The 25300-nt window shown below is 44.0% G+C and overlaps 1 protein-coding gene across 1 annotated transcript; it reads left to right on the top strand.

Annotated features, from left to right (window-relative positions):
• The first annotated feature begins 3385 nt into the window (after window positions 1–3385).
• PLEKHB2 (pleckstrin homology domain containing B2) lies at window positions 3386–17668 on the top strand. The gene is made up of 8 exons (XM_053389597.1): window positions 3386–3509; window positions 5894–5939; window positions 7494–7646; window positions 9059–9161; window positions 11482–11521; window positions 12777–12866; window positions 13252–13360; window positions 15556–17668. The coding sequence occupies exons 2-8, from the start codon at window positions 5903–5905 to the stop codon at window positions 15690–15692; spliced, it is 669 nt and encodes a 222-aa protein (XP_053245572.1). The 5' UTR covers window positions 3386–3509; window positions 5894–5902; the 3' UTR covers window positions 15693–17668.
• The last annotated feature ends 7632 nt before the right edge of the window (window positions 17669–25300 follow it).

A 25300-nucleotide genomic window follows, 5' to 3' on the forward strand; every position in this document is an offset into this window, starting at 1 on the left:
GCGCGCCTGAAGCCCCCCAAAGCGAGCAGAAAGCCGCTGTCACGTGCGGGGGGAGAAAGGCTCCTTCGCTGCCGCGGCTCCCTCTCACGTGGTCGCAGGAGCCGTCGCGCCTTGCTGTTCTACCCCCTCCCGCCCCCTCAAACTGCAAAAGAAGCAAAGGAGTCGACGGCTGTTTTGTTTTTTTAATTGCTATTTGTTTAGGTGGCCTCAGGGCTGGTCACGTGTAGGAGGCTGGAGGCGCGCGCGCGCGCACGCTTTCTCAGGGTCATTTGCACCTGTAAGGCACATGCTCAATATTGTCTTGGACCATCAGAGCGGGAGTGGGGAAGAGAGGAAGCTGCTTATCCCGAGGCAGGCTGATGGCCTATGTAGCTCGGTGTTGTCTGCACTGACTGGCAGCGTTTGTCCGCCCTTCCTCGACATGCTCGGGAATTGAGCTTGGGCAGTTCCCCTTGCAGAACTCGAAAGCTTGCGTGCAATTCTGTGTTATTTTGGTTGGCCTAATAAATGTATAAGGCGTACAAGACAGAGGACAGGGGGAAATTTCCGGGGTTACAATCACTTCAGGAGCCTGTCCTGCTCCTCCCTTCCACTACCTGTTTCTCTCATGGAGGCTGTGCAGTTGGAGAAAGAAACAATGGTGGTTCACAATCAAAATAAAACGCTGCAATGCAGTCAGTTAAAACTTAAACTACACAATCCATTAAACACAGTCTGCATTCTTTTGCACTGCATATTTTGAGACCAGGGAGTTTTTTAAAATGTTGGAGCCGGGTAGCTATCCCAATATTGATTAAGAGCACAAAGAGATGCTCATGGCAGCCAGCCACCTTCCTGAGAGGACATGCTTGCATAACTATTTCTGGTGTTGTTTTGGAGCCAAGGTGACTCATTCCTGTACGGTAATGATTGCCCATAATACAGTTTAATAGTTAGATGGCGGATAAGGAGGGCGCCAGAAGGCTAAAATTGTAAACGGGGGAAAGGGTTTTATTGGGTTCCTAAATCACGAAGAGTTTTCTACTCACATTGAAATCAGTGCAAATAAAAGACCCCTGCAGAACTTCTGTGCTCAGCGTGGGATAGATTGAGCGCTGAGCAGAGAAGCATTGAGGTGGGGTGTTGGGCACAGGGCTTGCATATATCCCACTGTCCACGAATTCAGCATTTGTTAGTTGGGGCAAATGCCCGAACAAATGTGAAAAGGGGATTCTGATGAAGTCAACTCTAATACACAAATGTTTACATAATAATATAGCATAACATAATAATGTTAGTTTTTAAGGTGCCCCAAGACTCTTCATTGGTTTAACACAACTTGCCTTCTGGAAGTTGCTGAAAGGAAACAGGTGTGTGTCTTCAGAAAATGCACTGCAGAACTGTGCATCTTACTGTTCTGTAACAAAAAACCACCTCACACACATGTATGCATTTATAAATCTTATCTATTTGTAACTGCCATTCTTAACCAATAAAATATGTTTAGGCATTCTGCATAACAAAGAGAATATGAGAGCATTCAAATCAATAATGTTTTAATATCTTTCATACAAATCATATTAAGGAAGTGAGAAGGAACATACCTTACTTTCTCTGTGGTGGTCCCCTACCTTTCACACATTTGGGTGTGCATGAAAAACAGGTCATTTCATTTTATTCATTTTCAGCATTGTTTCATGATTTATTTGGCAATATCATATTTGCTTGCTGCCTTTGGCAGTGGTGGCAGTAATTTAATTTCATCAGAATTTCCTGGATGTTGCATCTGGGACATGCTGCTGAGAAATGGGAGCTGCCTTTTTTGTAGCAGTCATTGGTCCTGAAGCACAGCCTTATTCACAACCCATATTTCCAGCATATTTAACCCCACTGATATCAGTGTACCTAAGCATACTTTACTGTGTGGTGAACTGTCCTTCTTGTACTGGAGATTTAGAGTTGAATTATTTATTGTGAAGTTATTTCTTAAATTTATGAAAAATAAAGAAAAATTCTCTCGTATTTCTTGAAATATTGTTGGGGACATTACTGTGAATAAAGAATCTTAGGCAAAGTTTATATGTGATATTTAAACTCAAACTTAGGTTTTCATTCTAGGATGTTATGGTATCTCATTGTTCTTGGTTTATGACTTATGCAAAAGGATGCATATCTGCATGCTATTTCCATAGGCCCTGATCCAGCAAGCCTTGTTCGCATGTGCTAGCTTTCCTGGATCTTAGAATAGTTTTAACAGTTTGTGGTGTGTGTTGCATTTCAGACAAAAACTAAATCCTCTCCCTTGTGTTTCCTTGGATTGTTTTGTTGTCGGACAAAAGCAAAAAATAATTATGTAATTACTCTACCCCCCCTTCAAAACCAGAGCCGAAACATTTTGCTTTAAAAGCACTTTGGCAAGGGAAATTTCCCTCCCATATGTCAACCACAGATTCAATCACTATTGTTTTCTCCCAAGTGGGCCAATATGAAGTCATGAAAGATTTTATTATTATTTATTATTATTAAATTTGTATACCACCTATACCCGCAGATCTCAGGGTTGTTTCAAGAAATTAAAGATTTGAAGTTTGTATTTAAGGTGTCACAATACTTTTTATAATAGTAGTATTTCATGATTATAATAGTACTTCATGAACATTATTTGAATAGAAAAGTGTACAACCCATCTGGAGTGAGAAACACAGTAATATGTTGTATCTATTCAGAGACTACATGTACATGCAACTTTTGCTATTTTGTGATAGTACTTTAAGATGAGGTTGACACCAAAACTTCAGCATACCTGCTTGCTTGGAAGGTATTAGATATCCTACTTCTTCCAACAAGCACGACGCTGCCAAGATTGGCACCTCCAACTATGTGCCGAAGGCTGCAATCCTAAATCAGGTGTGCAGGGGAGGTGGGAGAGTTGTGGCCACGCAGATGTTGAATTCCAACCATCAGTATGGCCAGTAGTGGGAGAAGATGGGAGCTGTAGTCCACCAACATCTGGAAGGTTAAAGCTTCCTGCATCCCTACTCCTAAACACCAGGGGACAGCCCCCGATTAAAACAAGCGGGCTTTACTTGCGAGCGCATTTCCATAGGATCGGGCCGCCTACCGCGCACAATTCCATATTTCCATATCGCTTTACGCTTCGCCTTATCTAGATATTTGTATATAAATATACATAACTGCAGTTTCGGTTTTTGGCATGCTGGGGAGGGACTGTTCCAGAACTGACCCAGACGTAATAGGGGCGGAGGAAACCTGCGGGAACGCTGATACAGAATTTTTTTAATGAAACATTTGCCCTGCCGTCTCCTTCCGCTCTGAGAAACTACAACTCCCATCTACCCTTGCGGGCATGAGCAGTAGACATTGAGTGACGCGGTTGATCATAGGACCCGTCTGGCGTCAGACGAGGGCGGGGTGGGGCGCGCGATCTTGGATCTCCTTTTAGCAACAAGGAAGAATAAGAAGAAAGCGAGGATTGTTGGGGCTCGCGCGGTCGCTTCCAGGCGTAACAGGTAGGCTGGGCCGGGGCTCGTTTCCCCCTCTGCCCGGGAAAGAGCGAAGGGCGGCGGCGCGCGGTGTGTGGATCTTGCAGTGGGCCGGGGACGGAGGGCGGGCAGCTGGTCCGGCGGCTACAGCTTGTCTGGGCGAGCAGGGGTCAAATCCAACGAGGTCAGGCCACCGTGTTTTGTAATCCCCAGGACTGTAACAAGTGCACGCAGTCTAGGTCGCTGTCCTCGCCTTTTATCCTCCTCGGAGAAGCGCTCCGCTTGCTTCTTGAGGTGCTTCTACTTCCTGCTTTCTTTTTGCTTTTTCCATCTTAGCGTCGGAGGAGAAGGGGGCTCAGTCAGGGCGGAGGTCGTCTGAGTGGCAGTCAGCGAAGCCCTTTTTGGGGTGGAGTGGCGGGCTCTTAAGATAACGCATAGCTGTCAACTTTTCCCTTTTCTTGCGAGGAATCCTATTCGAAATAAGGGAATTTCCCTTAAAAAAAGGGGAAACGTTGACGGCTATGAGAGAACGCCTTTCAAAGTCGCCCTCCTATCACAATTGTGCTTTCAAGATGCAGTGTGGATTAATTCTGGAATTTACAGCAGAATGTAATTCAGGATCCTCGTCAAATAGACCCCTGTGTGCGAGGAGCACAAAATAAGCCGATAAAGTACTTTGTAGTATAATAGCACCCCCCCACCTCATCAAAAAACAACAACCTGAGAACCATAGTTTATGGGTGCTGAGAATTGTAGTTCAGTGAGGGGGGTAAACAAAGCTTTCCAGGATTCTTTGGTGGGCAACACATTCACTAAACATACTGGAGGTGGGGTGGGGACATTGACAGCTTTCAGGACATGGGAGGCCTGCTAGAAAACAAAAGCATCATCTCTACAGATGGTTTCATCGTCAAACTGCTGCTTTTAATTAAATGGTGATGATGTCATTTTTGCTCTAAAAACCACACTTTGGGATGTCGAGCTCTCTTTTCTAGCTTGGGTTGTACCACATTTAATTGGGCGGCGTGTGAAAGTGCTGCTGAAATATGGACAGAATATGGCAGGGTGGGAACTGCTTTGGTAGCTTTGTCTCCAGATTAGAGTAACAGTGAAGATGTGATTTATTTATTTGGTGTGGCGTCATTTCCTCATGACAGCACGCCCACCTGACCATTTGGCTGGGGGAAGGGGGAGTGCCCTGCCACGGGAATGCTGCTTGCATCACTCTGTTGTCAGCGGGAAGCCAGCTTAGCTGGCAGGGCCCTCTGCTCAGCACGGAGGCAGTTTGGACTGCTCTGCCCCTCCCAGATAAGTGTGTATAGGATTGCAGCCTTGGTCCCTGGCATCTCCTGGTGAAAACAACCTCTAGTAGCAGGACCCAATCCAACAATCCTGCTGGAGACTCTCAGTAAGAAGGGCCGTAATTCAGTGGTGGAGCCCACACCTTATATGAGAAAAATCTCTGGCATCTCCGTGCAGAGGTGGGAAAGACTTTTGGCTGAAACCCCGGAGAACTGCTGCCAGACCCTGTAGACATTACTGAGCTAGATGGATCCATGGCCTGGCTCTGCCTAGTGGAAATCCATACACTCCTATGGACAAGCTCAAGCCCTCACAAAACAATCTCATAATCACAGTAGTGGCTTTTTAAACCTAGTACAGTGGGCAAAAAACAACCAGTACTGTATTTTCAGCTATTTTCATTATTTGTGAGAAAATGTGGTATGCAGTGCATAACAAGAGAGAGAGCTTTTCATGTACATAGTAAACACAGCAGCTGAACTTTGATTCCTAGAACAATTTTTAAAAATGTGTTAATGTGGATGCAAGTCCCATGGGATTTACTTCCTGGAAAGATTATTCTGAACTTCATGGGAAGATTTAAGATTTTTTCCCTTAATCCTTTATCTGTAAATAAATGTGCATTTGGTCTCTCACTGCAAGTCCCTTTCTTTCTGTAATTGAATCGCTTTTTGGTATCTTATCAGCTATATTGGCCCACAGAGTAGCTTCCCCTCCAATTGAACCTGCAATCCCAGGCATGCTTCATTAGTATTGTTGAGCTCATTGGGATTTCTTTTGGAGTAAACCTGGAAAGGATCAACCTGCAGCTCCAATTAATTATAAGAGGGGTAGTTAACATGGTGCCCTCCAGATGTTTTAACTACAACTCCCATCACCCCTGATCATTAGCCATACTGATAGCAGTCCACCACATATGGAAAGCACCAGCTTTGCTACCCCTGTATAGTATGTCTGGAGACTGCCACCTCCCATATACTTTAAACACAAGAGACACAGACATACCCTACCCTCTGCCTTGTAAGGAAGCCTGTCTCTCATTTGGAGAAAAAGAGAGACAGAGAAAGTCCTTCTGTATCATCACACTGGTGCCCTTCTTTTCTCCCTAGTGTTTGAAGATGGCGCTGGTGAAAAGTGGATGGCTGCTCCGGCAAAGTGAGTAATGGATTCTGTCAGCTCTCTCTCTCTCTCTCTCTCCCCCTCCCTGACTTGTTTCGGTGCCAAGCAACACATTATGTAGAAAATCCATGACTGGATCTTATCAAATTTTCTGTGATGTGCAGCCACTGAGGCTGACAATTTGACCTGAGCATGAGCAGTGGGAGAGAGTTTTTCCTCCTGTGCTGATATCCCACAGGCAGATTATTCTGAACTTCATGGGAAGAATGACACTCGGAATCAGGAACCTTCTCCCTACCCCGCTTCTGCTTGGATTAAATTAGCTGTGTTGAATTAAAACAAAACACCAGAAATCCAATTCTAGTGTACAGTGTACAATTCTGTGTACAGTGGTACCTCGGGTTACATACGCTTCAGGTTACAGACTCCGCTAACCCAGAAATAGTACCTCGGGTTAAGAACGTTGCTTCAGGATGAAAACAGAAATCGTGCTCCGGCGGCGCGGCGGCAACGGGAGGCCCCATTAGCTAAAGTGGTGCTTCAGGTTAAGAACAGTTTCAGGTTAAGTACGGACCTCCGGAACAAATTAAGTACTTAACCCGAGGTACCACTGTATTGATTTTGCTCCCCTTATCTTTAGTGTGAACATTTATTTGTGTTTATATTCCCAAGGTCTCAGGGGGACAAATTAGTGTTTTGTATTATATAAAAATGTTGTTAAAAAAATCACACTAGAAACACACTGAAGACAGGGATATTCATTGGCCCATTGTTGTCACTAGAGGCACAGTTTGTCTCAGAAACCTTCTTCCAGCCTAGGTACACCAGTCCTTACTTGGGGAGCGAATTAAGTACTTAACCCGAGGTACCACTGTAGTTTGGAATTAAAGTATGACTCTGTTTGCATGCAACGCTAAGGCAAGCAATGGCTCGGGACAAGCAAGCATGTTGATGCCTGGAGCAAAAATGACAGCCTTGACTAAAGTTTGTGGTTTTTTTCAGCGATACAAACCATGAGCCCAGGTTTGGATGCAATGTTAAGCAAAATCATGGCTTAGCTCTGGATAGCAAAACAGAAGCAGCGTCTGGGGAGGAGTGAAGCTTCTTCAGTTTTTGCTCTGAGTAGCTACAGTCTTGTTCATTCATGCTGATCATGGCTTAGCTCAGCATGTCTATTTCAGAAAAATATGGCAAAAACACAAATCATATTTGGACTTTATGTATATATGTGTGTGAATTTCATGCTGTGGTAACATAAAACAAACAATGTTTTATGCAAAATTCCTTAAAGGCAGTATTTTTGGCCACCAAATGAATAAAAAGATGTCTGCTTGGTTCTTTGGTTGCCTGATGTCTGGCTAAAGGTTTGTCAGAATAAATCAAATAGTTGCTATGAAGTAGAAATAGGAGCTTTTTCCTTGACATTAATTGCCTTTGCTACTTCTGTTAGAGATTCAGAGAACTCTGGTTTAAGAGCATTTCAAGCATGATCACTGAAAGCAAAACAAATATCTAGCAACCTAATCAATGTGGAATTTGATACTGTTTAGTTAGACCTCTGAAAAACCAATTGATCCCTGTTCCTTTTAGGTACTATATTAAGGCGCTGGAAGAAGAACTGGTTTGATCTGTGGGCTCATGGCCATTTGTTATTCTATGATGACCAACATCGGCAGGATCTAGAGGATCGAATTCACATGAAAGTTGACTGCATCAACGTCAGAGTGGGAAATGAATGCCGAGGTGCGAATATCTTCTTTTTATTTGAACTTTCCCACCCTCTGCATACATACACCTGCTCGGTGCCACCTGTAATACAAATATGAAGGACTTACCACTCTATGTAGACTTGGTTCTAAATTCACAAAGCCATTTCTCACAGTGCTAAACCAGGCATAGGCAAACTCGGCCCTCCAGATGTTTTGGGAATACAACTCCCATCATCCACAGCTAACAGGACCAGTGGTCAGGGGCGATGGGAACTGTAGTCTCAAAACATCTGGAGGGCCGAGTTTGCCTATGCCTGTGCTAAACTATGACCAGTGATGGTATAAATGTGGCACTATGCACATTTCCACTGCACCCATACATGCAGTGAATTACAACCTTATTCTACTTGGTTTCACATAAATGCTGAGGATCCCCATTGCCGCTTCTCAGGACATAACTGGCATATTTTTGTTTTGTCTTTTGCAGGGGAGAAGGGAGCTTATTTGTAAAGCTGCTTATTTTATTTTATTCTAGTTATCTGCAAAAAAGAATTATGTCACCAACATTGCAAAATATTATGACAGTGAACAACATGAAAGCAATGATAAAACCACATTGATCAAACTTAAATAGAATGCATCATAGATCAGTAGATCTGATTAGTATGTCAGCATAATTGGACCACCTCAGGGAAAGCCTGGGTAAAAAAGAAAATTTTACACTTAGGTGCCAATATTGTAGGTGCCTGCCTGGTGTTCATTGGAAGTACATTTCAAAGGGCACCCGCTGCCACACTAAAAGCCCTGGTCATAGTAGACATAAGACCAATCTCAAGAACTTTTGGCGCTTCTGGGAGTATCTTTTCCTCAGATTGCCATGCCTGGGCAGGGTATATAGAAGGTAAGGCATCCTTGGGGATACTTTCTGGCATCAGTGTCTTGAATAGTTGCACTAGCTGGGACCTTGCATGGCACATGTACATTCCTTTTCTCCTGCTTTTGTAATCAAGCAATGCCAGAAATTATAAGCAGTCTACAGCAATTGCTGTAGATCTCTATACTGACACAGCAGCTGTCATTAGTTCTCCTCTGCAAGCACTTCTCGTTTCCCAGCTGTAATGGGAATGAAGTTTAGGCAAACCCCCTTTTGCCACTTCCTATGGGCAATTGAAAGACCTGGAAACTTGCAGCACAGCCTTGCACCTCTAGGTCTTCCTTTTTGCAGTAAAGGCTTTGTTGACATACCTTAAATAAAGTGGAGCTTGGGTGTGTCTCCTCCGTTTGTCAAGCTTAGGATTCTGCTTTAGTTGCTGAATCAGGCTTCCCATCGTATGTGCCTACTCAAGCCTCTTTGAAGGATCTAAGTTTAAAAGTGAATTACGCATTTAGCTTTGTGCCATGTGGAGCTAAAGTACCATTCTTTTACTTTGCCTTTCTCTTGGGCAGGTTTCCAGCCTCCAGAGGGGAAGCCTAGGGATTGCTTGCTGCAGATCATTTGCCGTGATGGGAAAGTGCTCAACCTCTGTGCAGAAAGTGCTGATGACTGCTTGTGAGTTTCTTCTGCTTACTTGAAAATAAAAGGGGAAAAAAATGAGAGGCACAAATACAAGATGGGTGACACTTGGCTTGAGAGCAGTACATGTGAAAAGGATCTAGGAGTCTTGGTTGACCACAAACTTGACATGAGCCAACAGTGTGACGCGGCAGCTAAAAAAGCCAATGCAATTCTGGGCTGCATCAATAGGAGTATAGCATCTAGATCAAGGGAAGTAATAGTGCCACTGTATTCTGCTCTGGTCAGACCTCACCTGGAGTACTGTGTCTAGTTCTGGGCACCACAGTTCAAGAAGGACACTGACAAACTGGAACGTGTCCAGAGGAGGGCAACCAAAATGGTCAAAGGCCTGGAAACGATGCCTTATGAGGAACGGCTAAGGGAGCTGGGCATGTTTAGCCTGGAGAAGAGGAGGTTAAGGGGTGATATGATAGCCATGTTCAAATATATAAAAGGATGTCACATAGAGGAGGGAGAAAGGTTGTTTTCTGCTGCTCCAGAGAAGCGGACACGGAGCAATGGTTCCAAACTACAAGAAAGAAGATTCCACCTAAACATTAGGAAGAACTTCCTGACAGTAAGAGCTGTTCGACAGTGGAATTTGCTGCCAAGGAGTGTGGTGGAGTCTTCTTCTTTGGAGGTCTTTAAGCAGAGGCTTGACAACCATATGTCAGGAGTGCTCTGATGGTGTTTCCTGCTTGGCAGGGGGTTGGACTCGATGGCCCTTGTGGTCTCTTCCAACTCTGATTCCCTTCTGAAAGAGTGACATGTGTGCATAATGGGCGGCAGTGGGTTATATGTTCTTGAATGAGTTGCTATGCAAAACAGTTGCAACTCTCCCAACTGCAAGAAGCAGACCCACGTCTTAGCTCACTTCCCAAAGCAGATGTTTGAGCTAATTATCATGGTCCGATAACTAACTTTCCCCATCACTTTTGAAAGTGGGGGAGTGTAATGGCAGCTTCACACCAGGACTTTAGCTGAGCATCTTTGATTTTTCCTTTCCAGATTATCACCTATTAACAGATGGTTCAATTTCCCTCCACTTATTAATAGCCTTTCAAGGATTTATGTCTTTGGGGATATTTTATTCTTGCATACTGATAAAGGGAATTGTTGTTGCTGGTCAGATTATTTTCTAGGCTAGTGACTCGTCAGATTGAGCATCAGGCTACACATGGTCTGCATTCGCATGTAACAGCAAACCCTGATTTGTTTTGCTGCATTTGCATGTAGTGCTAAGCCAAACCATGACATTAAGCCAAACTTGTGGGCACTGGGGGACAATGCAGGCACTTTGCTCCTTCCTGGTCCTTCAGCTTAGCATGTTGCCTGAACCCAGGCTTGTGGTTGAAGCTTTCTCCTCCATAACCACAGCTTGTAGCCAAGGTTTCTTTCTGGCTACGTCTTGTGGCTAGATTGGAGAGATTTAACCCTTTGCTCCCTGGCTTTAATTGTACCCCAAGCTTGCTGTTAGTCCTTGAGGGGAAGACATGGATTCAGGACATTGAACTCAGCTATTTTTCACTTCAGTAGCCAGTTTGGATTGAGAAAGGGAGGAAACACTGTGACCCAAATCCAAAAACATTAGTTAGACTCTTTCCCTCTGCAATTGTATTCCCAACCATAGCTACTTTTTTTGTATAATAAAAATACACTAGGTCTTCTAATCATGCTCCTCCCATGTAGTTTCACCACAAATAGTTGCTACAATTTTTTTCTTTTAAAAAAATCTTTTATTTTATTTTCAATCTGATGCAAAATTATAAGAAAAATTACAAACATTGAATCCAAAATAATACCATACAAACAAGAAAGAAAAACAGAACACAAAAAAGAAAACAAAAAAGAAAAAAGAAAAGAAAAAGCACACATCTACAAATAAAACCATATCATCATTCTAATCTAGTCATTACATACATATACACATATTGACTTCATTCCTTTGTTCTAAGACCTCAAAATTTTTACTCTTACTAAATTGTTGTGTCTAGTGTAGATTACTTCCATCTTTGTACTTTTTTACACCATTTTTCTTTTCTTTAACCTGTAACGCATCATTCATTACATACCGATATACTTACTCCAGAACAATGTTTTTTCATATACTCTTTAGCGCACCTCCCTTCTTTTAATAATTTCTGGTCTGATTGTCCCCTTATGAATGCTGTGAGTCTTGCCAGGTTTATATAGTCACAAAAGTTGCTACAATTTTTTTCCTAAACTTGTTAACATGGATGTACAATTTATATTAGTGATCCTTCCACCATTATGCTTTTGTTTTTTTACACTGTTTGCTTCATATTTTATACAGAGCTTGGAAAATTGCTCTCCAGGATGCCAGAACAAATGGGGTAAGTAGGGTTTTGTGTATGTGTGTGTGTGTGTTTGCAATAGTAGCATTGCGAGAAATAGCCTTCCATTTAGATTTCTTTTTTGAGTACCTTTTTTGTGTGGCTAGTACCTTGGCCCACACTTCCCTTGTTCTGATGGAATGAGTAAGCGTAGGAAGTGCATAGAAAGCTTAGTAAGAACCTGCTTCATCAAACAAAAGCCTCCTTGTAGTTCAGCATCCTGTTCTTACAGTGGTCATCTGGCCTTATTCCTATCATCATCACAGGCCCAACTTGTATGATCCATTTCTTGATCATGTTAGCCAGTGAAGGAATCTTTAGGAAGGAATCTTTTGTTCAGAAATGAACAAAAGTCAAATATTACGCACAACATGATGCGTAACGCTTCCAAGGTGCCCTTTGCCACTCGCCTAGCATGCCTGGAGCAAGTAGCTTTCCCAGGGGAGCAGACAAGCTGCAGCCTCTGATTCTGCTTAATACACAGGCACACACCCTTGTCATCGTGCTCTTTCCTGGAATCAGAAAAGAATCCAGCAGGGCTGCTGGAAATTGCTATGCATTTCTGGCCCTGTAGTCCAAGAAGTGTTGTCCTTTGGTGCTTTCTCATCTCTGCTGCAGACCTGTCCCAGCTCCCTCCCTTGATCCTTAAAAAGGTACGAGAGCAAGTCAAGCCAACTCAACAGGGCTCTTTGCAGCTTGAACAAAAACACAATGTGGCTGTTGGTGATCATCCACAAAGCCATCTGTGTCAGGGTTGCTGCTGTCTTCTGCGGAACATAAAAGTGGCATCATGGTTCTTCTGCCGCATATCCACAGGGTGAACAAAAATAATAATCCTTTCGTGTGCTAGAAGCAAAGCCATCTGCTGGAGAGCAGGGAAAGAGAACACAGAGAAATTTTAAGAACTTGGTAATTTTGGTATGTTCTCCCTCTGCCTCCGACAGTGGCATCTTCTTTCCACTTTGCCTTGTGTCTGATGTTCTTCCCATTTCTCACCTACCTGACATGGAACAGAATGGGAAGGCTGCACTTTTCCATTTTGCCCTGCATTGTGCGTTATATTCCTCAGTTTAAGTATTGTTGATCAGTAATGCTATTTTGTACAGTAAGTCAACAACTCAGCATTTCCCAAAGATGCTAACCTCATTTCAATTTCCTATTGAGTGCTCCATTTATCCAATCCTGCTCCCATCTGCAGTGATTGCAACTGAAGAATTTGAACAGCTGCTTCTGTGTTTTATGTTAACATGTCCAGGCCTATATTGGTTCGGAAGTGATGTATGACGACAATACAATTTCCTCGTCTCCTCCTCCGTACACGGCTTATGCAACACCATCGCCTGAGGTAAGCTATGGGAAACATGATATAAGGAGAGTTTGGTTAGTGCAAGTTGCTTAAAACTGGGCATTTTGTGAGGTGACCTATGCATAAAGTTTAGCTGGCAGGTTTCACCTGTTCTGAAGAAGCAGATGGTGCATCATACCTGAGCTGGTGATGTCAGGCAGCACCCGTTTGCTTGAGCTGTTCAGCAGATGAAGTCTGTTCCCTGTGTCTAGTTTTAAAAGAGGTCTTAAACCCTTGCCCTATCTTCCATCACAGCATGGCGTATTGTATAGGTGTCCTCTTCAGTTTCAAGCAAAAAGCCTTGTAGTTAAAGAGAATGGGATGCCGCACTCAGGAATGTTTGGTTCCAATGTACACTGCTAACAATTGTTCTCAATGTCATCAGGTTTATGGCTACCCACAGTACAATGGCGCATATCCACCACCCGGGGCTCAGGTCTTCTTTACTTCTAATGGACAGACGTATGCAATCCCCTATCAATATCCAAACCAAGGTAACTGGTAATATTTATTCTTCTATGACTTGATTTAGTACATTCGGAACTCTGCAGTTTGGTTTTGCATTCAGTATTTTCCCCACACAACGCCCTCCCCCTTGGTAGTAAGGTATTTTATTACTCAACAATAAATGAATAAATAAATAAATACCCTAAAATTACCATTTCTGCAGTATATAATGCATTTGCCATATTTTTTCGTTTATAAGACTCCCTCATGTATAAGATGACCCCTGTGTTTTTGAACCCTAAATTAAGAAATCAATATTCAAGAATTTACAAATACAGATTTTACAATACCGTTCTTCCAATACAAATTCCCGTTCCCCCTTTTTTGGTGTCTTCTCTTACTTAAATTTTTAACACTGCATTTTCTACTTTACTCCATTTTTGAATTATTCTACAATTAATCTTAACAGTACTTTTAACTGCTTGATTTAAGTTAACCCTACCAATGCACTTAGTTGTTTTTCAGATATTCCACAAATATATCATAGTTTTTCAGATACTCCACAAATTTAGTGGGACTTACTCCTGAGTAAACATGTAAAGGTTTGCACTGCTGAGTATTTTTGGCTTCCATTGCTGCTTGCTTGTATCAGAAATATGCCATATTTAATTGCTTAAGTCAGTTATGGTCATAAAATATGCCCATGCTCAGGTTACTGAGGGAGTTTCAGTGCCAGATTGTAATTAAATCTGTACTGGGGAATTTGTGGCTCTCTAGATGTTTCTGGGACTTCAACTCTCATCAGTCTCAGTCAATATGGCCAGTAGTCATGGCAATGGGAACTGTAGTCCAGCAACATCTCAAGGGCCGCAGATTCCCCATCCCTCCATTAAAGGTTGGCGTATTCTTACACTGTCACTTCTGATGGGCAAAGAAACCCGCGTGTGAGTTCTCAACCCATTATTAGGTCAGCCTGTGCTACTGCGAAACTATGTATAAGACAAAAAACGTTTGATTAATTATCCTGTATCATATGCTTCTGTGACATGACAGCTGCTTTATGGATTGTATTGTGTTTGAATGTGGCCTTATGGTTTGACTGGCCTGACTTCCTGTTCTTTGGCATGAGTGGTTTGTGCCCTCACAATAACAAGCGTTGAGATGTGATCCTTTAAACCACGGTGCTCCAACTTTTCATACCAAGTGGGCCGCAAGAGGGGGAGTGAGGCCAAAGTTTGACACCACCTCAGCCAACACGCTGCCTTCCTGAAGCCAGCTAAACAAGATGCCAGGCTCTGGGAAGGAGGCGTAAGGCTCTGGCAGGGTCCTAGAGGCCTCCTACCTCCTACCCAAAGCTGGGAAAGTGCTAACTTGGCTTTGGGAAAGGAGGGTGAAGGACTCTGGGACTCTGCCAAACCCTCATGCCTCCTTTCCAAAGCCTAGTTAGCACTTTCCAAACTTTTTTCAAAGAGGGCCAGATTTGATGAAGTGAAGGGCCGTGAGGGCCGACCAAAGGGCCAACCAAAGTTTTTTTAGGACTGAAGTTGTTAAGGTTTTTTTAGGATTTTACTCCAGGAAATAAACTGCCACAGGGGCCAGATTAAACCGACCAGCGGGCCGGATTAGACATGGACTTTGGACATGCCTGGCCTAGTGCCTCGGTTACCCAGTTTTGGGAAGGCAGTGCAAGGGCTGTGGTGTGGGAGTGCCAAATGTTGTCAAGGGCTGTCCAAAAATGCCTTGAGGGCTACAGGCGGCCCTTGGGTCACACACATGTTGGACTGCCCTGCCCAAACCACATTATAGAGGATCAGCAATGAGCCATATTTGTGTGTGTGTGTGTGTGTGTGTGTGTGTGTGTGTGTGTGTACACACTTGCCTTGGGGAACATGATATCTGAATGTAGCCACTGGGTGAAATACAGTGTTAGTCATACTCAGAGTAGACTCAGTAAAAATGAGTGGATTGAGTTACTTGAGTACGACGTAGACATCACCCACAGCTTTTATCGGTCTTCCTTCACATTACCTCCTCTGTGTGTTCGTTCAGGTTCCCTGGCATTGAAAATCATTTACTTTTAAAGACCCAGCTATCTAGCCCACATTAACGGCAAGGCTTTCCTTTCTCCATTTTTATGGAGTCCAGAATGTGTTGGCCTCTCAGTTTTAAGGAGATCAATGAAAGGGAACAAGAAGTTTCAAGTTTTATTTCTATTTAAATCCCACGGTGTTCTTCTTTCCAGGTCCTTATGGCCACCCTCCTGCGAATCATGTCATCATTCGAGAGCGCTATCGGGATAATGATGGGGACCTGGCGCTTGGCATGCTTGCTGGAGCAGCAACAGGAATGGCCCTGGGCTCGTTGTTCTGGGTGTTCTAGGCTCCCTCTGGAGCCACAAAGCGAAGGGAGACCTGAAGTCTTCTGTGTGCAATAATATGTATTTGCAAAGTACTTCAGTTTAATCTACAATTTTTTTCAATAGGTTCTAGTAGTACTTTTTGCTGGTGACAGGCAGATTGTAGTTAACAAAAATTCCCAGCTGTCCCAAAGGTGCCCTTTAGTTGAAAAGTGGTTAGCATAATGGCTCGTGGTCAGATGAGTTTGTGATTCTATGCATTGATAAGTAAGTAGCAGTAATATCAATGAAGTGTTACTAATGATGGCTAAATGGCCACAGTTGACTCATTTTTACAGTCAAATATTAACCATCTTGTTAAAATTACTTCAGCTACTGCCTCAGAATGCTAACTGGAAAGCAAGGGAGCACAAAAGTGGGCATTTCTGAATCCAGGGGATTTTGAATCCGATATTTTTCTTAGCACTCCTAGAAGACAAAGATGATGATTCAGTAGCCATGCCATGGGATCCATTGACTGTTTTCTTGTATTCAAGGGAGATCTCTGGCATTTCAGTAGCTTGACAAGGATTGCACACTTACTGAACAAGTCCTTTCCAAGGCTAAACCAGGGACGGGGAACCTTTGGCTCTTGAGATGCTCTTGGACTACAATTCCCATCATCCTTGATCAGTGGCTATGCTGGCAGGAGTTCAACAAAATATGGAGAGCTCAAATTCCCTCTCCCTCGTCTAAGCAATAGAAAAATCTGACATTTCTTCTAGAAAGGAGTTTGGATTACCATGCAAACCATTCCAGTGTCCTAGAAACCGCAACCTCACTTAGATCCTAGTAACAGTTCCTTAGGGTAACAGTGGCTGGAAAGAAAGTTTAACATGCGGACATCAGGCCTCCGGAACATTTGCTAAGGCAGGTAGAAGGATAGTTAATTAATAGGTGGTAGGAGGTGTTGTGATCATTCTGGGGATAAATGTGTTCAAAGTCTAACTTACTGGTTTAGGTATATGGGAACCTTTTGAATCTGTATTGAGATTTACACAAAGTAATTATGCTCTCTTACCTGCAACTACAAACTACTTCTAACAAGGGCTTCTACTTTCCAGACACACTACAGAGATACCTCTGTTTTGGTTGCACGCTCCAGTCTTGTATGTGCTTCTCCTTCTGCAGCTAAATTATCTGCTTTAAAGACGTAAGATCCCTACTTCTGCGAGAGGACAGAGAAATGAGCAAGTATCCCCACCCAGAAATTATTTTCAGCGGTGTAGGTTAACAAAAAGAAAGGCACACCTGTTTTTATCCATCCGTTGCTCGTGCATCCTGTTAAAATCTGAGATCTACACAAGACTCTTCCAAGTGTCTATAGGCTGTGCTGTGTTCTTTGGTGAACCTGCAAGCTTTGAACAGCAGCGAGCAAAGGGGGTTTGGGTTGTGCCGCCTGCCATAATGACAAACCCTAGCCGAATGCATTCCATTCCTATTTAAATGGGAAAACTGAATTGTGAGTGAGGGAAAGGCAAGGTAGTGGTGCTGGAAGTCTTAATATTGGTCTTGTACACCTTGTATGCCAGAGTTTGCCTTGGGTGTGTCTATGCAACTGCTGTTGAAATGCAACAGGGGGACCTTATTGCATCCAGCAGTTGTTGGATTTGAAAGTGTGGCTTTTTAAAAACCCTGTCAGCAGTCTAGGACATTTCAAAAGACAGTACTGTGAACTGAAGAATGTGTGAACTGAAGATGCTTTATTTAATAGGTCTGCAGTCTCTTATTTAATACCCAGGCAAGTATGTTGGAAGCCTTGTAAGTTACTAAGAAACCGATAATACACTAAAAGCAGCACTAGTTTCTGCTCTGATTTTGTAATTTATCTAGTGTAATTTTAAGACCATCTCTTCTGTGCTATTATGTGTACTGTACAGAACTGTAGAACTTCCAGAAAACTCCTTTCTTTGTATTTGTTACTTTGTGAGGAGAGAAGAAAATAAATGTAGTCTTCGAACTTTTGGCAAGTCAAAAATTTAATACACTCGTCATTCCTTGATAAGATGTCAAGTTCAAGTTGGTTATAACCATAGAAAAGTACACTATGAGCTGGGGGGGGCCTTCATTTTACCTGAATAATTATTTGCATATTGTAATGGGCATAACGGGAAAGAACATAAGGCATTGACTAGCTGGATTTTAAAATATAACTGCTAAATCATATGCTCATGTTGGATAAATGTCCAGTGAATTCGGTAAACTGCAAAGCAAATAAAATCTTTCCATAGGTAACACATTTATCTTGCATTAATACCAGGAAATAAATCTTGATCAAGCTCAATATTCAAGAAGGGTTCCAAAAACTTGGGTAGAAATCTAGATTTTGCATCATATGATTGCGAGTAAGATAACGTGCAGTGTCATCTATCCTCCCCATGACACGTAATTCCAAATATTATTCAAGGAGTTATTATTTGCTATGAAGTGGCAGAAAGAAGGCATAGTCTGGAGACATAGCCTTGTAAACGCACCCTTGGAGGCCAGCCCTACTATTGAACAAACTAAGGTAGCTGCTTCAGGGAGCGGATGCTTGGAGAGAGCAGGGAGTGATAGCAAGAGTGCTGGAGGGACAGAGTTGTGTGTGCTGTGTGACTTGCGCTCCCTAAGCTAGCCTGCTTTCCCTCAGGTGCAGAGGACATTGCCAGCATAGATGGAAAATTTGCTAATTCAGTTGGCTTTCTTATTTCTGTTGATAATACCAGGAAGAAAAGGGGGAGTTATAAATAATGAGGATGTCTTAATAAATCTTTTTTCTAAACCTTGCTGAGAACTTCCTAAGAGCAAACCGTATTAATCTGTTCCATGATTCAAACCAGCACTAGGTAAATGATCTTTCCCTACCTACAAATCTCCCTCTTCTCATCCAGAAGGAAATGCCAAATCGAGCATCTGACCAGCTGAATGTACTCAGCCAGGAATATATGAGAATGGTCTTGTGATTGTCACAGTGGCCACAATGTCCCAGGCAGTGGCGTAGCGTGGGTTGTCAGCACCCGGGGCAAGGCAAGTAATTTGTGCCCCCCAACCCATGGATTTGCGCCCCCTAACCCATGGATTTGCGCCCCCTAACCCTAACCCCCAGATGTTGCACCCGGTGCAGCCGGCCCCCCCTGCACCCCCCACGCTACGCCACTGGTCCCAGGTTATAACAGGCAAGGGTATTGCTGCCAGCCCCCCCTTTTTTTTCCTCCTTCACTGCCAGCCCCTTTAAAAAATATGAAGAGAGATGGGCTTCGCTTACGTAAATATTGGAGATAGACACAACAGCTTTTTGGCACACAGACTGTCAAAATGGAAACTTATTTAGTAGAAACAAAAGCCTGTCAACTTTTATGGCTTACTTTCAGGGGCAGAAATGTAAGAGGCCACAGGAATGTACTATGGGGAGGGAAGAGTTGGAATGATTGACTGTGGTGGTATGAATGGGGAGGAAAGAGATAGCAAAATATGCTTGGGCTGGAACCCGTCACAATTGTTCATACTGGCTTTGCACAATCTGTTATAAAGACATTTTTACAAAATTAAAAGGCATAGGAAAATCTGTGCTAAAATCCTGAACAGGCCAATCTAACATGATCAATGTGACTGAGCTCACAATTTAAATTGGTGGAATTATATGGGAGTAAAAAGGTAAAGGGACCCCTGACCGTTAGGTCCAGTCGCGAACGACTCTGGGGTTGCAGCGCTCATCTCGCTTTATTGGCCGAGGGAGTCGGCGTACAGCTTCCAGGTCTTGTGGCCAGCATGACTAACCCGCTTCTGGCGAACCAGAGCAGCGCACGGAAACGCCGTTTACCTTCCCGCCGGAGCGGTACCTATTTATCTACTTCCATATTGATGTGCTTTCAAACTGCTAGGTGGGCAGGAGCAGGGACCGAGCAACGGGAGCTCATCCCGTTGCAGGGATTCGAACCACCGACCTTCTGATTGGCAAGCCCTAGGCATCCCTTATATGGGAGTAAAAAAAAGAGAGAAAGTGCATTTAAAAAAATGAACAAGGCTGACAAATTATGACAAACATGACTGTTTGCTAGGAAACCTAAATGAAGAACAGCTAGGAAACAGGGGACATATCCAAAAAAGGTCATTAAACTCAAGACCTCTGAAAGATGGTGTCTAGAAGTACAGTGATACCTCGGGTTAAGTACTTAATTCGTTCTGGAGGTCCGTTCTTAACCTGAAACTGTTCTTAACCTGAAGCACCACTTTAGCTAATGGGGCCTCCTGCTGCTGCTGCTGCGCTGTCAGAGCACGATTTCTGTTCTCATCCTGAAGCAAAGTTCTTAACCTGAGGTACTATTTCTGGGTTAGCGGAGTCTGTAACCTGAAGCGTTTGTAACCTGAAGCGTATGTGACCCGAGGTACCACTGTAATTTAAGAAGTTCAGGAAAGCAAAGCAGGAGCACTAGATTAGGAAGTGCTCGTGCCAAGCCAAATCCATGGCTAATGCTAATGCCTCTTGAGCTACTGTTTAGTGTTCCTTTGGTGAGTTGCTTAGGACTGCATGTTATAAGAATGAAAATAAATGAGATTTCCTTGAAGAAATGGGGAAATAGGCACACAAAGCTAAGCAGGTCTGGATCTGGTCAGTGGCTGATGGCTAATTGCCAGGGAGGCTTGCGTTCCATGACAAAAGAATAGTGAGATACAAATGTAAACTAAATAAATACATTGAGAATAGTGGGTCAGAGCCCAGAAGCTTGGCATGTTGGAAATCAGGTACCCATTTCTGCAAATAGCCCTTTAAAACACAGTTATATACCCTCTGCTTTCAAGAGTGCTGTTAACCTCATTCAGCAAGTAATTGTACATGCTAGGAGTATGATTAGATGTTACAGTTCAGCATGCTTTTATTTGTGTTTCAAGTACTCAATATCAAGCCCAAACACAGTAATAAGCTTGGACAGACATTTCGAATATGATGAAAACTGGTACAGGCTTAAGTTGAGCTACACTTGGTCCCAATTATATATTATGTACCGTTTGATAGTGACTGGTTGAAAGAAAGCATCACTGAACTAATGATCACATGTGCTTTGATTTGACTTGTGCCATTACGAAAAGAAACTGCATCCATATATCAGCACTCTTTTTTTCTGAGCAAGAAGTGTGGCGGAACCAAACCACTAGATGGCAGGCAAAATCAAGCAATGCCTACAAGCCGGTAACATCCCCTTCAATAAGGTTTTTATGTGCCGCACTTTAGTGGCTGATTCACCTATTTAGCACAAACGAAGCCTTCACCAAGCTACTAAAACCCAATATAATCTCACTTATTCAGATTTTTATGGATTCAAGTTAAGATGAAAGTGAGCTAATGTTTTACAGGGGAGTGGTTTTATGGAGATAAATAATACTGTTTTGAAGTGATTCTACAGGCAGGTGACAAGAGCCAATGATGAACAGGAAAGGAAGGGAAGATTATTTTGGGTGAAACCGTCAACTAGACGTAAACATGTGCTGACACAAAAGTCAGACGATAACATGCAGGTATGTGTTAGCCATCCATTCCTAAGCAACTCAACAATGGTTCATCTAGCTTAGTATTGTCTACGTTGACCAACAGGACCACCCAATTGAGCCTAATCTACTGCACAGATGTGGGAGGATAAAAGAGGATAATTTAGACTACCCTGATCACCTTGCAGCAAAGGTGGAGTACGGATATAATACCGTATTTTTCGCACCATAGGACGCACTTTTTCCCCTCCAAAAATGAAGAGGAAATGTGTGTGCGTCCTATGGTGCGAATGCAGGCTTTCGCTGAAGCCTGGAGAGCGAGAGGCATCGGTGCGCACCGACCCCTCTCGCTCTCCAGGCTTCAGGAAGCTATCCGCAAGCCTTGCAAGCCCGGCGGGAGTTCCCGCGGGCTGACAAGGCTTGCGGGCAGCAGCCTGCAGCCCCGGCGAGTGTCCGCAAGCCTTGCGCGCCCGGCGGGAGGTCCCGCCGAGCGCGCGAGGCTTGGGGCGGCAGCCTGTCGCCCGAAGCACGGGGAGCCCTCCGGAGGGCTCCCCGTGCTTCGGGCGAGTGTCTGCAAGCCTTGCGCGCCCGGCGGGAGGTCCCGCCGAGCGCGCGAGGCTTGGGGCGGCAGCCTGTCGCCCGAAGCACGGGGAGCCCTCCGGAGGGCTCCCCGTGCTTTGGGCGAGTGTCTGCAAGCCTTGCGCGCCCGGCGGGAGGTCCCGACGGGCGCGCGAGGCTTGGGGCGGCAGCCTGTCGCCCGAAGCACGGGGAGCCCTCCGGAGGGCTCCCCGTGCTTCGGGCGAGTGTCTGCAAGCCTTGCGCGCCCGGCGGGAGGTCCCGACGGGCGCGCGAGGCTTGGGGCGGCAGCCGCGGCTGGGGGGGGGAAATAAATTTTTTTTATTCATTTCCCCCCCAAAAAAAACGACGTGCGTCCTATGGGCCGGTGCGCCCTATAGAACGAAAAATACAGTAAATATATTCCTTGCAGCTGCATTTCACACACACTTCCCACACACTTCCCTGAGATTAAGCCCCAAGGAGCTAAATGGTAGGTTCTATAAAGGTAAAGGACCCCTGGATGGTTAAGTCCAGTCAAAGGCGACTATGGGGTGCAGTGCTCATCTCGCTTTCAGGCCGAGGGAGCTGGTGTTTGTCCACAGCTTTCTGGGTCATGTGGCCAGCATGACTAAACCGCTTGTGGCGCAACAGGACACTGTGACAGAAACCAGAGTGTACAGAAACACCGTTTACCTTCCCGACTCAACAGCACCCATTTATCTACTTGCACTGGCATGCTTTCGAATTGCTAGGTTGGCAGGAGCTGGGACAGAGCAACGGGAGCTCTGATGCAGGGATTCAAACCGCCGACCTTCCAATCGGCAAGCCCAAGATGCTCAGTGGTTAGACCACAGCGCCACCCGCGTCCCTAGGTTCTATAGACCTACCCACAAATATATTGATTTAGGACATCTTTTCTCTCTGCACTGCACATCTGTTTAGGAAGTGGAGAGTATTTCATCCCTTTCTTCTGGTATTAGCATTGGACTGCAATGGGCCACCGCATGACATATTGGTATTAGATGGATCATACGCTTCTACTGTAATACAAATTATGCAACAGCCCCGGAGGATGACTCTGGGCCTTTGAACTTGAAGCAGTTTGAGAATGAAAGAGATTGCTCTTTGCTTTGTGCCAAGGACATAGCTTTCCCCCCTATTGTTATTATTTCTGTAAAGCTTTGATGTCCATTGAGCTTCACATGGATTAAGGGCAGGTGAAGGTCATTCTAATTCTGCCATCTGGCTCCAGAATTCCGGCCCCCTTTCCAGGGAAGCCTCATCTGCATGTTCCAACAGTGTGTGCTGCACACAGGCCACTGAGCAACAGAAATGCAGCTGGCAGGTGCACAGACTCAAAGCTCACTGATTGTTCTCCAGGTTTGCTGGCTGGCTCCTTTCAACAGTTGTGCCAGCCAAGTGCTTTTCATACATGGCCGTTAGAGCTTTGGAGGGTTAGCAACTCTCTTAAGAGCTGGGAAGGCAAGTGGCAACAATACGCGCTTGGTTGTGCTTCAGTATTACAGGGCTTTAAAGACAATCTGCCGAGGGCACCTACCGTAGTGCACATTATCCGTGATGGGAGAATTCCCCTTGGCTCCACTTGGAATTGGGTTAGCAATTCGGAACACCACTGGAGCATGCATCTCATTCCAGGAGTTCTTAAACTGGCTTGTAGAAGAAGAAGAAGAAGAGTTTGGATTTGATATCCCACTTTATCACTACCCGAAGGAGTCTCAAAGCAGCTAACATTCTCCTTTTCCCTTCCTCCCCCACAACAAACACTCTGTGAGGTGAGTGGGGCTGAGAGACTTCAAAGAAGTGTGACTGGCCCAAGGTCACCCAGCAGCTGCATGTGGAGGAGCGGGGACGCGAACCCAGTTCCCCAGATTACGAGTCTACCGCTCTTAACCACTACACCACACTGGCTGTAAACGTTTGCACATGCTTGCTTCCTTTTCAGGACACAAAGGCAGTCTCATAATACCGTTTTGGAACAGGAGTGTGGTTGGGGTAGTTGGGACACCAGGAAGCCATGTCACCTGCCAGATCAATGACAGCTACAACTCCAAGAGGAAGTGGACTTTGCTTAGTCTTGATTCCTTCCATTTCCTCTGTGTTTTCTTTAGGGTACAAGTGGAACCAGATCCCACCATGTAAAAAAACACCAAGGGTTCCCCCCACCAATCCTTTGGACACAGAATTGTAAATTGCTTTAAAGCAGGCTGGGGAACCTGTGGCCCTCAAAATCTTGTTGTACTCCATTTCTGTCCTGCGACACTCGGAGGGTCCAAAGTTTCTCATCCCTGCTTTAAAACATATTTACATTTGAGAAGCACCTAGGGTGTTTTTTCCCAAGCTTGGGAATTCCTGGTGCCAGTTGATTCCATACCTGCCAATGCCTTGCTCTGTAAATGGCATTGCCCCCTTTAAAAGTTCTTGCCAGTTGCACCAATAATCAAGATTTAAAGTCACTGGTGTGTTAAAATAATAAACTTCTGAATATGCGCCAACAGTGGCTGCTATCTTGATCAGGACTTGAATTGAAAAGACAGCCTGCTGAGCTCTCTGTTAGGTATATCTCCCACTCACATTAGTTGGTGGCTCAGTGCACATCTGAGATTTATCTTACAGAGATCTCTGCAGGCTTTGCCCCCAGTTTAACCCGCAATGAAGACCTTATAAACTACAATTGGCCAAAACTCATTGGACTGCTTTAAAAATAATTTCCTTTAAACACAAACACGTATCTTGGGACAGATTCACTTGTGTTTTGAGGATCATTTTGGACGCTCTCCATTATTATTATTTTTGCATTTTTTCCTATCTTGACCACCTAAGTGTGATGAATGCAAAAGCAGCACAAACATGTAATAGTTTTATTTTGCATTCAGAATCTAGCAGCAATTCTCCTTGGAATACACCTGGTCATTATGAGGTGGAAATATTCTTATTCCAAACTTACAGACTTTGGTGGTAAATGCTAATCACCACAATATAAAGAACAAATAATTCAAGGACAAATAATGCATTCATACACCTGTATAATTTTGAACAGGAATAATTAAGAATTTCAAATCAAATCATAGGTGGTCAGATATTTTCAGATTTAGCATTTAGTGGCACATTTAAATCAAATTATCTCAAAGACAGGATACTACAATAGTTTGATGGTGCTTACTTCTAATTTTCTGGGCACGTGCAATAGACAAGTGGTTCCTTGGATTCTGCATGTGTTTATTTATCTGATGGGACAAATACAAGCGCAAAGAGAGATAACATTTTGTATGAGTCTCCCGGTCTCTCCAGATATAATAAAAGTATGAAATAAAACTCAACAACCATGAGAATGATGTTAAACTGGGCTGAATGTTCAAGAACCCTGCGCACTGGCTAAATGTTCCTCCTGAGAACAATCCTGTACACACTTACCACACTTGGGATAGGAGTAACTGACCACAAGGGGACAGAGGGCTACATAAATATGCACAGGCTTAGGCCTACAGCTCAGCAGCAGAGCACCTGCTTTGAATGCAGAAGGTTCCAGGTTCAATCCCAGGTCTTTCTAGAT

This window comes from Podarcis raffonei, chromosome 5, assembly GCF_027172205.1.
Source record: "Podarcis raffonei isolate rPodRaf1 chromosome 5, rPodRaf1.pri, whole genome shotgun sequence".
In the NCBI taxonomy this organism is placed as follows: domain Eukaryota; kingdom Metazoa; phylum Chordata; class Lepidosauria; order Squamata; family Lacertidae; genus Podarcis; species Podarcis raffonei.

Excerpts from the sequence above, each read along its gene's own strand:
- PLEKHB2 (XM_053389597.1), top strand. The coding sequence starts at position 5,903 with ATGGCGCTGGTGAAAAGTGGATGGCTGCTCCGGCAAA. Across the intron at positions 7,647-9,058 it reads AGTGGGAAATGAATGCCGAG|GTTTCCAGCCTCCAGAGGGG; the intron begins GTGCGAATATCT and ends TCTCTTGGGCAG. Across the intron at positions 12,867-13,251 it reads ATGCAACACCATCGCCTGAG|GTTTATGGCTACCCACAGTA; the intron begins GTAAGCTATGGG and ends CAATGTCATCAG.